Here is a 16,282-nt window from a genome sequence, read left to right on the forward strand (position 1 = left end):
CAAGCTCTGCATCCACGTGAGCGTCAGACTGCCATATGCTTGTAATGCTTAAGCATGTGGTGAGGAGTTTTGGATGATTCTCATAAATCTGATTGGTCCGATAAAACTACTCAACCGATCAATCTTATATTTAGAATACATTTAGAAGACAAATTAAAGGGCTTTCGAATGGACCTTTCCCGGCCTACAACTTTCGACTGTAGAGGGATTTATGTTAAAGACAGCTGGGATATTTCGGCAGATTTCACTGTTTTTACGCTGAAAAAATACACGAGTGGGTTTGATAAAAATCAAAAGTCCGATAAAGGTGTTAACTTATAAATTTGTAATTGTTGTAATGATTATTAAATTCCGATCCGATCAGTTTTATCTTTTCCCAAAAAAAATCGATGAAGTATTTGCGAAGTTATTACAAAAAGAAGTTGAAAAATGACCAAATTTAGTGGTTTTTGGCGACCTTCACTGCCGTTTTATCGAATTTCGACACGAAATATTATCGTAATGACGCAAACACGCGAGAATTCATACTTTAAATACTTTATAGTACAGTACAGTAAAATTGAGCGTAGTCATTTTTTGTGCGTTAGTAACAATACTTGTTAAGTAAAACTCTTTTTAAATCACTTTATTTCAACAAAGGAAAAATACCGCAGAAAACAATGGTTAATGAAGTAAACCAACGCAGGAAGAAAAAACAAGAAATCATTATCTATAATAAAATAATGATAATATTAATGATAATGTTAATTTATTACTTAAATAGGCATATATTATTTGTGAATTTTGGACGCACCGCCAGTGGACAGGCCCTCTGGTATGATCAAATACATTTGATTTGATTTATCGAATTTTCGCCTTGAAGACGGCTTCAGCAATTTAGCATACTCTTTAAATAAATTAAAATTATGATGGGTTTCCTGTTTGTTAGGCTTATCAAAGAGTTTTAAACGGGTGAATCGTATAATTCAGTTCATTTCAATTTAATAAAAATTTCACATTAATTAATTTTTCATGTTTAATTTTTGTTTTTCAAAATTGAAATTCATTTGTTATACTGCCAACCCAGACCAGGGAGCTTTGATAAACAAGTATGAATGTAGGCCTATATGTACGCTATTCCTAGCTACCCCACTGCATAGGCTGGCATCTACCAAACCTGTGTGGCCTTTCTCTCTATGAGGTGACAAGTGTAAATTTATTATTTAACACAATTATTTATATATAATTCATTATTTAACATATAATTGAACAGATCACCCATTATTTATATATAATGCATTTACGTCTAAAAGATTATATGTAAATAATTGCGTTAACGGTTTCATTATTTATATATAATTAGTGTACTGATTTCATTATATATAAATAGGCCCTAATTGTAACTTAAGCACTGGTGAATATTTATTACTTCGTAATTTGCATAACGAATTATTTATAAACCATGACTTCCTACGATGTCATTATTTATATATAATGACACTCGACCTCAACGGTTATTTATATATAATTGGCATTAAGAAACCATTATTTAGATATAATGACCTTGGCACGATAACACGACATATAATGAGTTTGAAGTCCAAGCATTATATGCATATAATGGTTTTGCGACAGCGATTATTTATATATAATGAAATGTAAAAGCAGTTATTTATATAATTATATTATATATCGTATAATTAATCATAATATGATTTCTTTTTTGAATTGTGTTATAAATTTTAAACACACGTTAATTAACAGATATTTACTATCAAATGACATAACATTTTCTTATTAATATTTGTATTAATTCTGTTTCAATTGTCTGTTATTTATGCAATCACCACACTATAACATTGGCGTTGTGTTCATTCATGCACGGAAGGCTATACCTCCATGCTCCGACTAGCGCCTCATGTCTCAACTCTCTATGCTTTACCTATAGAGGAACTCAAAGTATATAATATTGAATCTATAGCGCCACCAATGTCACTGCCTCAAACGTCCAGGGAAAAAAAAAATTAAAAATTCGCGTCCCGTTCCCAATCTTCAGATAATCGTAGAACATCGAGGTCATACGCCCTCCATCAAGATTATAGACTTTGCCCTAAATTATGTTTATTACAAACAAATGAGTCCTATCGTGTAGGCCTAAAGCAAGTTGAACAGGAATAACCCCGGACTCGTGACGGGACCAACCAATCATATTATACTATTGTTTATGAATATCGATTTTGCAGCCTATAAAAGAGTGTATACCTCACATCGTTTCATGATTTCCTTTTATATCACACACGAAGATTTCAAAGAATTCAGTTCAGAACACTGTGGAGTTTTGCCTTTAAAAAAGTGAGTATGAACGTACATTTTTATAAGATAAACGATAAAAGTGAAAAATGATAGTTAACAGGCACGCTCAATGGACGTAAGTTTCCCAAAAACTGTAGAAATTACATAGAATTTAATTGTTTTTTCCACTACGATTTGCGGTTTTGCTTTCCTCCTTTGCGGAAGCGCCATTTCTCTCTGACGGGGGGCCCTCCTCTCCGGCCTCGACTTTCGCTACCATTGGGCGTAAATATTAATTATGCTGTTAATTAAGGAACATCATGTTAATTATCATCAATGACAGTGACGGTTATTAATATTTTTATTTTTCTGACAATTATGTGTTTTAGCGAAATTGGCATATAATGAATAAAATGAATGGTAATTATAAAATGATGTTTTGATAAAACTAAACTAAAACTAATAATAACCTATGAGGGGATGACAATAAGTACTGCTATAAATGCCATATTTTTTTTTATCATAACACGGCCTTATGTATGCATTACTGAGACCTACTGCCCCACCATGACAAAAAGAAGCAACTGATGTTTACATTGCTTTGAGTAATTAAGAAATATGGAGCATGTTGATTTTGTCCCTGTTTCCTGGTGGTTTTTACTGTATTTTTAGTCTCTCACTACCTTTTTGTGTTGCTAATTACTTGTTAATTAGTGGGATTTGAGCATACTGAAATATATCAATATGTTCCAAATTATTAGTTCCTTGATATTGACTAAAATCTCGTTTTTTAAAAATTGTCAGTTTTTGATTTGATTTGATTTGATTTATTCGCATCTCATATAAAAAACAGTACAATCATTAAAATAATACACAATATAAAAAGCATAAAATTCATTTGAAAAAGTTACCAAAAAAAAAAAAAACAAGCAAAAGACCAAAAAAAAAAAAAAACAAGCAAAAGGCCAGTACAATGTCCAAAAAGACTGATGGAGGAATTGAGGAATTAATACAAAGGTCTTTCCATTAACAGATTTTGTATTTCATTTACGTTTAAGGTGTTTTGTCCCTGTAATATTTTGTATGACATTTTGCTGAAAATTTATCATTTTAATCAGATATTGAGGAGTATTTAGCCGTGATTATGCAATATTTGCAAACTAGATAAACAAGTTTCACAAAGATCATGAGACTTGTTTCGTTTTGTTTATCAGTAAGGTGCGTAATTGACACTTTCCCAGTACTGCAACATGTCCAAAGTTCAACAGCAATTCAAATAAACTATTAGGGTGAACCTAGGTTATAATAAGCGTAATTATTAAATACATGCCGACGTTTTAGCCTTAATCATCATCATTATATTAATTTGAGAAAGACCTTTTGTTACAATTTACAGGCCGCCATGCCTGCACAAATCTGGAATTAATAATTCGTAGCCACACCATCCTTTTCGGCGTATTACCATTAAGGGCATTTTTGAGTCAAGTCAATTCAAATATCGTAAAATAGCAATTTTACACAAACACGAATCTACAAAATATTGAACGAGAAATTGTCATATAATACAAACGCAAACAAGCGAGAATTCATACTTTAAATACTTTATAGTACAGTACAGTAAAATTGAGCGTAGTCATTTTTTTTGTGCGTTAGTAACAGTACTTGTTAAGTAAAACTCTTTTCAAATCACTTCATTTCAACAAAGGAAAAATACCACAGAAAACAAGCGCCATTTCTCTCTGACGGGGGCCCTCCTCGACTTTCGCTACCACTGGGCGTAAATATTAATTATGCTGTTAATTAAGGAACATCATGTTAATTATCATCAATGACAGTGACGGTTATTAATATTTTTATTTTTCTGACAATTATGTGTTTTAGCGAAATTGGCATATAATGAAAAAAATGAATGGTAATTATAAAATGATGTTTTGATAAATGATTTTGAAAGCAAATACTGACAGACAAGCTGGAGTGTAGTGAGGTTAATAAACGCAATGTTAATTATAATAGTGAAACATTATATATGTTTTACTTTATTTCATGTTTCAATATTACTTGATCTTCTTGTATTTTATTTTATTATTTTAACATTAGTAGTTCATCACATCGCATTATTCAAGTTACCTTGAGTAATATATTAATAGACGCGTGAGCATTTTCTGTAGAAAACGTTATTGGCTTATGTGGAAAAGCCATTGTTTGAATTCTGATTTATTGGCTTTTCCCAGCAGTAGCCGGAAAAGCTGATCTTTTTTCTTCTTTCTTCCATATTATCGTGGGATTTTTTTATCTTTTTGCACTGGGTTATTTCGCCCGACACTTTGGTAAATTTCCATGCTTGGGTGCTTTCCATACTTTGCGAAGCACCGACAGTATATGAGGCATGTTGTGGCAAAATGGCTAAGTTGTAGCAAAAATTTAAATTCAAGTTATTGGTATTTTCAAATACCTGAGTATGTGATCTTTAAAATGAGAGGTCATTCATTCAAATTGGACATTTCAAACATAAGTTATTGGAAAGTGAAAGTACAGTACTCTTAGAGTCAAGATAAACAGGATTTTGAGTAATTGCCTTTCAAAGTTATTTGTTATAACGTTAAATAAACAATTTGTTAACCACTTCCACAACTAATACTTTGGGACATGATTAATAAGACATTAAACTGTTGACCTACAGTGAAAAACAAATTTTGATTTTTTTTTTATCAATTTTTTGAGCTCCCATATTTTATAGCTCATTTACTCAATACTAGACTGTGCGACAACTTTACCGTTTCGCCACAACATGCCTCATATATCAAGCAGGCGCCTCCTAATATTGTAAATCTAGAGTGGGGGTGTGCATGTGAGGACCAATTAAAGGGATTGAAGGGAAAACACTTTACATCAGGTATATAAAAAACGGGTCAGCTGATCTGAATGAAACCTTTGGGAAAGTTCAACCAAGTTGAAAGGAATACAATCGTATGTGTTGGTGACGATCTAGTGTAGGATATACATTTGATGGTCATTTAAATTGTTGACGTTCAAAACGTAATTATCTCAACAACCTAATCAATTGGTCTAAATGAAATTGTATATAATAGTTTGTCAAGGTCTAGTAAAAAATGACTACATTTTTGTGACGATCTGGAGTAGGGTGTTGATATGAGGACCATTCAAAAGAAAACCTTCTAGACTAAATATTTAAAAAACGGATCAAATGATCTGAATGAAACTTTCTGGAAAGCTTAACCATTAAATTTATAAGGAAGAAATTATTATCGTATGTGTTATCCAGTGTAGGATACTGCTTCCCTGTTAGATAACATTATCACCAATCAATTTGAACATCACAACTTAAATGGATTACCTGTTAGTTTCCAACACAACTGCGCTGATTACTAGCTGCAATATTATGGAATAATAACATAATTTAATTTAATAATTTAATTTGGTGTTCAATATGTGTTTGATCCAATGACCGGGGTAGTAATCTGAAGCGCTTAGAGGTTTTGTAAAGGCATGAAGCGCTATATAAGAACGACATATTATTATTATTATTATTATTGATTACTGTATAGTGATATTTTTGATCATTTACCTGTTTTTAATATTACTTTTTTTCTAATGGGGCAAGGAGGTCAGATAAAGAAGAAAGTAATATGCCGAGCTTCAGAAGAGTTAATTCTTCAGCCTTAGAACAATTCTGTCATAAAGAGTCTTCTCAGCAGTGGCCCAATGTTATTCATTCCCAAGACCCTAATATAGCTTATACCAACTTTGAAAATACCTTAAATCACTTTATGATAAACATTTCCCACTTCAAAACTATGTAAAAAAGCGAAAGGAAAAAGCCTACAAACAATCCCGTAACAAGTCAAACTCTCTAATTAAGAGTGCCAAGAATAAGCATTTTCATAACACTTTTCTCAAACATCAACATTATATCAAGACTACTGGAGACCATTAATTCGCTGCCTAATAAATCGAAAAATCAACAATCAGATGCTTCCCTTAATTGTGATGGCACAATGACTCAATCCTCAAAAAATCTTCAACGCATTTAACAAGTACTTTGTAGAAATTGGATTGTCCCCTGTTACCAAAATTCCTCATGTCACCAAATCATTTAAAGGCTTTCTTCCCAACCTGAAATCTCTCATTATCTTCTGGTTGTGTTCCCAGACAGGATGAAGTTAGCACGCGTTACCCCTATATATAAATAAGTCTGGTGATAAATCTGATCTTTCCAACTATCGCCCTATCTCAATTCTATCCATACTCTCGAATGCCTTGGAAAGAGTAAACTACGATCGATCATTTGCATTTATCTGCAAATATAACAATCTGGACACAGTACATCCATGGCTCTCATCGACTTGTAACTTGTAACTGCTTTTGAAAAACGCCATCTTTCACAATTGACTACAATATTCTTTTACAAAAATTATCTCACTATGGAATTCACGGACCCGCATTTAAACTCTTTAAAAGTTATCCCTCTAATCGTGCCCAATTTACCAAATTATTGTAATTCAATTTCAAATTTAAGTTAAGTTACCTGTGGTGTTCCTCAATCTTCTTTACTTGGTCCCCTCTTATTTATTTTACACAACAATGACATTCATCTTTCTTCTTGGATTCTCAATTTTTTTTCTCTATGCCGATGACACTACCGTTCTTTATTCTCAAAATACCCAATCATTATTCGTACAGTTAATTCCAATTCAATATCCATGTCCCAATACTTGCTGCGAATAAACTCTCTATCGATCCTGTTTGGGACCCCTTAAAAATTAAAAAATATTGACCTTTCAACCCATAAGATTTATATTGATAACTGTGTCATTCCCTCTGTCCAATCAGCATTTCTGATTGGACATCAATTTAAATTGTTGTCTATTTAGACAACAATTTAACCTTGAAAAAACACATCACTGAAATTGAACTTAAAATTTCCAAAAGCATTGGTATAATTTCTAGATTATCATTTTTACCTAATAACATCCTCCGTATTTTTTACTGCTCCCTTATCCTTCCTTATCTGAGCTGCTGTAATATTGTGTGTATTTACTGTGCTTTTATAAAGAACCTTGAGAATCGTAATAAATACTTTATTTTTTGTTTGGCTGTCGCATTCATGTTCGGTCTGCTGATATTTAAAGAGAGTTGTGGTTTGTAATCGGCGTAATTATTGGCTCTAGTGCTGTTTTCTTGTTTTCTGATTTTCTACTTGGAGACTATAGTATTTTACAGTGCGTATTCATTTTACTCCGAAAAAAAAACTATCGAAAAAATGTCTTTGCCTAATACCCACGAAACGTCGGTGTCACCTTTAACAAGACAATCTTTCAAGCTACATAATTTATTAATGTATTCAAATCAGTAAATTCCACTTCTGAAATATCAGGCACATCAGACGTTTTTTCAGTAATGAAGATGCAGCAAAGAAACTTCAGCACGCTCTCATAGCATCAACACTTTATTATTGCAATATCAAGATACTTCAACTAAATTCAGCTGCAAGTTTCGTTAAACTCGTTCAGTCCACCGCAACATGTTCCTTATAATTACACCAGTGCATGGGCATGGTTCAATTGCTTTTGAGGTTATTGAATGAGAATATATCGGTAGTTGTGATCTTCAGTTATAAGACCATGAATAGACATTAGTGAAACTGTACTTAGAACCTCAAACTTAACCTTCATACTTCAATTTTTTTTTTGTTTTTTTGTTTTTTAGTAATGCAAATATTGAATGTTGTTAAAACCAATGTTTAATCTCGGTATATTTGTATTTAAGCTAAAACAATTTTAAAATCCTTATTTCTGAGCATACATGAATGGCTTGTAGTGCACAAGAATACACGTGATACTACCGCACTTCTCGTGTTCACATGCTTTGCTTTTATTAAAGTCAATGTCATACAGAGATATCATAAAACTATTGTGTCAATATGTTATCGTATCTGTATGTTGGCTAGTTTATGAAAGCCCTCCGTTAGTAGGCCTATACTATAATATCCATCAGCTAGTATAGCGGATTTCTTTAGATGCCTTCCACAGCAATGACTGATAGCCAAAAAAATATAAGATGCTAGGTCGGTAAATCCGGGCACAATCCTGGTATTTTGCACTTAGGGACTATGACAAATGTTATTGTGCACATGCGCAGTTGGAATATCAAACTGATTTATTTGTTCTACTTTTTTTACAATAATTTTAGAATGGCTCTAGCAACAGCAGCAATAACAGCCGCCATCAAAGCTGGAGAAAGGGCTCTTGATGACACCCGCGAATACCATTACGAAAATGAAGCCATAATCGCGTGGTGGAACGATTGGAAGGCAAGAGATCAGAGGGCTCACATCGAGAAGACGTACAATCATGGAAGATTCTCGAGAGAGAGGCGAACCCTTGGAATTGTCAATGGGAGATGGTATTGCTGCTTTACCCAGGCAGGTCTGCTCTCAAAGGGTTGGCCTTTGGATTAAACATCCCCAACTGCAGTGCCAGACTGAACAATTTTTGAGTAATTCATCACTTTTTTGAGCAAAGTAAAATTGTAATATAATAATAATCATAATGTTTATTTTTTGTGTAAGTACTTGTAAAACATAATTAAAACTAACCGAAGACCGAACCAGCTGATGACATTTTGAGAGACACAATACCAGGAAAGATAATGTAAAGTCATTACCATCTTTAGACTTGCAATGGAATTCGTGGTAAGGCATTGGAGTGATTCAGAAGTTATTTGACAAGTAGGACTCAATTGATCTACTTCGATGGTAATCCGATTAGGCTTTTATGGGGTGTCGGGTTTCCAAAGGGTCTATACTTGGGACCTCTGTTGTTCATCATACAAGCGACTTCGTGAAGTGTTCACAGTTATTATCTTTTATTCTTTTTGCAGATGACTCGAGTATATATTACATTACATTAAAATCAAAATGTGTTTTGTAATGCCGTCAACAATAACTCCTTAAATAATTGATTGGATCCATGTAAATCGACTCCATCATAATCTTGGAAAAAAAACCCAATTATATGCTTTTTTAGTAACACTATCTCTGAATTACAGACACCTGTAAATTTGACAATTGTGTTATTGTCAAATTTCTAGGCATACACATCGATGACAGATTTGCATGAAACCCAAAACCTGTGTAAAACTATTGTAAGTCGGTTAATATCAGTACTATACACAAACTAAACAAACATTTGTACCAGGTATTATTTTAGGATTCATTTATGATTCACTTATTTTACCATATTTAAAATAAAATTTTCTTATTTAGATGCCGGTGTCTCAAGAATTTCTCAAAACAGTTCTTTTGCTCAAAAAGCGAGCTGTTCGATCTATTTCAATATGTGTAGACTAGCGCACTTAACACCATTATTTTACCAATAAACAATTATTAAAATATCTGACCTCATTGACTTTAACAGAGGTATATCTATGTTTTAGTTAAAAACTGAGAGGATACCTACTCTTTTTAAGACACCCTTTTCATTGAACAGTAATTGAAAAACTTGTATTCAACTCGTCAGGCTTCATCATTTCATCTCCCCTCTAAGTAACAAATTATCTCTGAAAAACATATTTCTTGAAGGTTTGCATGATGGCGAGTATCAATAAACATACAACAAACTTTCGGTACACCATGTGTAAATAAAATAAAAGAATATGTTTTTTTAAATTTTTTTTATTAAGGTAAAACCACTGGTTGGTTATCTCTGTCCACGAAAACCATTTTTTGCTGGTTTTAAATGTTTTAAAATATCTTACTCTATCGCAATATACTGCTGTGTAGAATAAATGAATGAATGTAAAATGTATAATTAAATGAATTTATTTAAGATAGCACGGTACCCAATACAAGTTAAACTTACTTGGACTTCCGTATTTGCATTGGTAGAAATTTTACGTTGGCGATGACCATCTACTGTAATATATTGATGCAAATGCAATAAACTGATTGATTGATTGACTAATTGACCAGCACAAGTTTGTGTTCGTCAAAAAGAAAAAAAAATGTTTGTCTCCAGAAAATAAAAACAACGTAGATATTTAAAATGTTATCAATCTTACGCTGTATGGTGGAATTTGATGTATTGAACAATATAAACCGATTGCATATTACGTGTGGTACTCAATGATAGTGTTTGTGTGTTCTGAATCAGGGCGACATCTTAACATTTTTTTCACTTCGTACTCCATTTAGATAATGATCTTTAAATGTCCGTGAATTTGTGAACAAGATCGGAGATCTAAAGATGCAATCTCTACCGTGCATCAATGGCATAGCCTGTATTCCACTATTTGCATTCACACCTGGGCTGTGTATATATACCTTGGTTTGGCTCTGTAATCAATTGTGGTCGTGGGACCAGTTTGGGCCCTACCTAAGCTGGTCGAACGTTTCGTTTGGGTCTGTACCATAGCTGCACTGATGAGGCCTAGAAGGCCGAAACGGATCCGTCTGCAGATATTGGGATTCCTTCCAGTGGATACTTAGTTTATTTTGTCATTCTGATCGGATTTTCTCTACTGTTCCGTTCCATTGAGTTAGAAAATGCCCTTGTGGAAGCCAGACACTGCCTCAGATGTGTTATGAACCAAAGTAATTAGGAATACGGCTATGCCGTTGTTCTATCACTCATATTTTGACAATTTCGACACATTTTATTGAACTATCAGGAACTGGGTCTTTCCACACTGCAAATGGAATAATGCTTGAAGAGTTGCACAAAGACAAAGAATCTACAGACAGACAGCATTTCCCACTTTACCAAGAACTAGGGCTCGATACACGATAGAATCCGGAGAACTTCCTTACTGTCGAATTCCCGTTAAAAAGGGCCCGAATTTGCAAATATAGAAAGCAAAGCGGACATGCAAAGAGTCAGGCTGATCAATTCAATTCAACGTATGGCTTTTGACACGACTATACTCAAGTATACAGGGGACACTAACCAAAACGTGAAATTGTCCCTTAAATAGGGGTTTTGGCATATTTTCATATAATGATGACATACAATTCTTCATAATTTTATTTTTATTGACAGAATTAGTTACAGTAGAATTATAACTAATTTATAGGCCTAGCAATAATTTTCAAGGCAAATAAAATTCATTTATAATATGAAATCAGCAGAAATGTAATAAAAACAACAGTAGATATGTTCCCAATATTGTTTCATGATGAATGAATTGGAATCCTATAAAAATGCACGAAAAACGAAGAAAAAGAAATCCCAATGGTTAAGGGCCAAAATTGACAAGATTGATTTATACGAAGTAACACATGCAGTATGCCTTGACGATATTCACTCTAAGGATTTAGGGAGAAAATTCTGGTTTATTGCTCAAAATTCAAAATTCAATTTTCAATTTCAATTAATTTCAATTTATTCAGAAAACCTCCGGAACAGATTAGTAAAATAGTAAGCCTGCAATAACTTTAAAACAATAGAACAATTTTAGTAAAAAGGATAGGGCCTAAGTTATCATACCAGGGAACAGAATGATTAAAATAAAAAACCAAGAAGAAATTGGATAAAATTCTCAAAATACAAAATTCAAGCAAATCAATAATTGGTGGCTATATATTAAAGTTCGGTAGTTCACCTTCCGAACTTATTATAGCCTCCTTCCACTCCTTCCATATATATATATATACTTATATATTAACATATATATATAAGTATATATATATAAGTATATATACATTTATTTATATTCATATTTATATGTATCAATTTTTTGTTGTTGTATGTAAAGTACATAAAAAAACATTGCTTTAAGCTTTCTCATCTATGTTATATCACACACCAATTAATAATATCGCTGTGGTTGCACAAAATAACTGATAAAAAGATTTTTTGGGCGCTTCATTTTGACTAATGATGATGTGATAATGATAAATTTTACTAAAAGTATCATTTCTAGCCACCTAGGGGTATTATTTCCTCAAATTTTCCCATCTCAGCCCTAAACATGGTGGGTCCGAAGTTGGTGTTGACACACAAAATGTCCTACCCTCCACCTTTCAAAAGATCGGCACCCTTCCTTGGGTATAACATTAAACTCCATCGAGTCGGCACCTGACTCAGAGTATGTCTTAGTGACTGCTGAGGCGAGGGTCCATATATTTGTTTTTATGATGTCATCTGGTTTTTCATGCCCATTTTTCATAATTATGACTATTTCGGATAAAGAATGTTTCGAACAGAGTTAGATTCAAGCCCCCCCCCCCACAACCCTCATTTAAAAAACAAAAAGAAAATATATTTAAATTTAAGTGTGAGAGTGTAATTTTTAGCCATCTAGAGATGCCCTAACCATAAATGTTCTTACCTCAGTCCCAACCATGGTGGAGATGAGGTGGGTGGCTCCTCAGCCTGTGAATGTCCCTCCCTGGTTCACCTCTTTCGAATTCCTGGATCCGCCACTGTTGATTTATTATATAATTTTTGTTGCGCTTACTAATATTATTTATAATGCGTCTACTGCAATTTTACTTTATCCAATTTGATAAGTATAATTATCAAATTGGTGGTATGTGCGCGCCTTCTATTATGTATACGGTAAGATAAATACATTGCAGGATTTCTGAGTTCTGACCGTTCTGAACTTTGCTGCAACATTGTGTCAAGTTATTTGCTGTCATAAACCAAAGCTCTGTCCAGGTTGTCATTTTTTAAAGAAAAACTGTGTTGTATGCCCATAGATAGTCATAATGTGTCTATATATGGTCATGCTGTGATTTCATCATGACTATAATATATAAAGGCATGTCGCATGTTTTTGTCAAATAAAATTTGATAAGTCTGAATACAGTGCTCCACACAACTGTCGTGAATTTTGTAATGACACCACCATGATTTTTCTCGTGGCTAAACACTATTTCACTTCCCAGGCCTTAAAAAGCCGTTGTTTCAACATTTAGTGAGTGTGTGTGTGTGTGTGTGTGTGTATGCCTATTTCAAATGAATGGGAAGAAAAATATTGATTTTTTTTGTAATAGTGATTTGAATAATCGGCTTGATTTTATATTTTATTACTAAAATAATATTACAAAACGTGTTTATTAACATGGATATGTTTGCTGTATTACTATTATTATTTGTTTATTATTATCATATATGTAAGTAATTATTAGATAAAATAGTAGTCGTAAGTGGCTTTGGAATGAGTGTGGGTGCGGGTGGTCAAATGTTATTTAAATCGTTTTCATCCCTTACTTATATACGAGCGGATCGAATGAGATGACCCAACAAGGGGGTACGTGTCCTCCATATTGACACTACATCGCCATTACATTTTTTTTCTTCTATCGTTTGGTATTCACAGGGAAGATCCATTACGTGGATACCGATGGTGCTATTTGCTACGCTGTCACTGTTTTCAGGTTTAGTCGCTTTGTTGTTGTCGGAAACTTTGAACCGCCCTCTTCCAGAAACAATCAATGACGCTGAGGATTTCAAGAATGTGAAGCCTGTAACTTTAGCATACTCACGCACTCCCGCTGAAGATCTTGACTATAATTCTATGAAAATTTAGATTGAACTAATATATAATAATTGCTAACATAATAATTACGACATTTATGCTAAAAGAAATCTATTATTTTATATGTAACCGGTTATGTTTACGTATTGTTAGAGGAACTAGGGTACCAAACATAATTTAATTAATTGTTTTTAGTACAATTTTATTAAATAGAATTGATCTTATTAAAATTTTGGATCTAAAATATAAACATATCTTGCACGCATGCATGTGTCGTGTGTAAGCTAATTAGAATCCTATTCAGAGGAACGTATATGAGCTGGTAAACTTAATTTACAGATATGAATCTCATAAATCATTCTTCATCCTCTACTAATCTACTATGTTTTAATGCTTCTGATTTGAATCAGCAATATGCTGTCCATTAGGTTCCAGATGTTACTTTTTGAAGAAGAATAATTGTTGGTGTTAAATCAACTCTTTGAAAATAACAATACATTGGTTAGTTACCTACTTATTTCATAATTACTTCATCAATAATCGTATTTTTACCACCGAAGGACGAACATTTTGTTTAAAAAATGTGTTTTTAGTTTAAATAAAACAAACTGACCACCTCGTCTCTTGTTATAGTATAATTGTAAGTTCTTGTATGTTACCGCCAAAATAAGCAAATTAATTTAAAAGTTATTTTTAGAAGATTTTTTTTTCATTTTTAGGGGACAATATATCTTCAACGATCTTCCATATATTAAAAAACATAGAACGATTTGTCATATAAAAGTGTGCTTTTGCTACTAATTTATCTATTTCAACAATCTTTAATGAGAGTAGGCCTAGTCAATCCAGCCGAAGCTGATTATTAGGGACCCAATACACACAGTAAAACAAGACAAAAGGGAGTATGAAACTAATTAATTAATAGTATATAAATAAATTTAGACTACTGTAAGTATCCCCAATGAAATAATCAAGCAAAAAAAATATATTCAGAAGAGGAAAAGAACAACATTTCAATTTTAAATATACAAAATGAATTAATTCAACACAATATTTAAAACTGAATACAAATTATATAAATAAAAATATATAATGAATTTACCATTAGTTGCAAATTATTCAAGCAGGATAAAATAACAATTTAAATAGGCCAAAGAAAGAGTATTACGACTAAGAAAGACATAAATAAGTTTAGAATAAAGTAGCCCTTATCAAAAAATCTTGGGTGGTGGTTCTACGTGTCAGCATTAAGCCCAGTTGTTTGTCGTCTCTCGTTATGTGTCCAAAGTTTTAGATTTCAATACGTAAAATATTATTATTGATTATATTAATTTACTGTTAATTATTATTCATAATATACTAATTTTTATCACTAAGTAATTATTACAATATTGAAAAGTTAAAAATTTCATTAAAGCAATTATACAGATAGATAGATAGACATATGACACAAGAGAGACCAACTGGTTAAAGAAGTGGGTTATAAAATAAAAAACAATATTCTACCAATGGACAATTTTAATAGTTTCCAATATTAGGGGGAAAGGTCGCCGACGCGATTTGGAGGACCCAAGACGGACGTGGCTAACGGCACTGTCGCAGTGCGAAAAAAATACTGTTTTCTAGCGGAGGGTAAAAATCTACTTTTTTTTATTTTGCCGAAGTGCGCAAAGGCTGCAGTTTTTTTAACGGCACTGTCACAGTGCGAAAAGAAGTTTTCTATGGGCACTGCCGCCGTTTTCAAGACTAAGAGTGTCTTGGAAATTCCAATTTAAAAACACAATAATAGATACATTAAAATTATCTACGAAATGCAAATGTCTACATGGATATAATTCTGAGAGTCAGTCGTCAAGTATTTATATAGCGCCTTTCACAAAAAAAAAAACAAAAAAAAAAACAAATCAAACAATCGTCCAACAGGAACGCTTTGTTCAAGAACTGAACATGCGCGAACGCTAAGGGGAGGAGGAATCAGCACACCACCGATTTTGAGATAGTGTCGAGCGCCATAACTGCAGTGTACACTCAGGTACTCTGCGCCATTATGCTGGCTCCAGCAGCTTCCACCGAGAGTGCCCTACTAGCAACCAGTTCATGAGCCTATTATTCGCATGACAGACGTACAGAACATCGTATACACTGCAGACGATCGAGTGGATATCCAATTTACCACTTACTTCGCTTACCACCATCACTAACTGACCACAAACTAGTGTCCCAATTAACTGTTATTTTCGCGTTACTGTCCAGTTATGTAATACAAATCACAACCAAACGGTAATCTGAGCCTCGAATACACGTAAATGGAGAGTTACATAATTGATTCCAATTCATCCTGGCACATATCGTCTGCTTGGCGGGGTGTATTGTCTCTGTGAGCGAAATTTAAAATGTTTTAATATTGATTAAATTAACAACTTACCATTATGTTAATCACTATCATCAACGTTGTTCATCTTCGTCGTTGATTTAGTGAATGTATATAAATTTAACATTTATTTGTCTA

The 16,282-nt window shown here is 33.0% G+C and overlaps 1 protein-coding gene and 1 long non-coding RNA gene across 2 annotated transcripts in view; one reads left to right on the forward strand and one right to left on the reverse strand.

Moving 5' to 3' along the window:
* Positions 1-2,185: 2,185 nt before the first annotated feature.
* LOC117123221 lies at positions 2,186-10,401 on the forward strand. Its single transcript, XR_004447827.1, has 2 exons — positions 2,186-2,331; positions 8,482-10,401. It is a non-coding gene; the product is annotated as an uncharacterized LOC117123221 (long non-coding RNA).
* A 456-nt stretch (positions 10,402-10,857) lies between these two features.
* Positions 10,858-16,282, reverse strand: part of LOC117123225 (organic cation transporter protein-like) — a 13,743-nt gene continuing 8,318 nt past the window's right edge. Inside the window, exon 10 of the mRNA XM_033269075.1 lies at positions 10,858-16,148. Within this exon, the coding sequence (XP_033124966.1) occupies positions 16,088-16,148 (61 nt within the window). The 3' untranslated portion in view covers positions 10,858-16,087. The remainder of the gene's footprint in view (positions 16,149-16,282) is intronic.

Source organism: Anneissia japonica, unplaced genomic scaffold, assembly GCF_011630105.1.
Source record: "Anneissia japonica isolate Jap-2015-1 unplaced genomic scaffold, ASM1163010v1 scaffold1258_len173354_cov150, whole genome shotgun sequence".
Classification (NCBI taxonomy): domain Eukaryota; kingdom Metazoa; phylum Echinodermata; class Crinoidea; order Comatulida; family Comatulidae; genus Anneissia; species Anneissia japonica.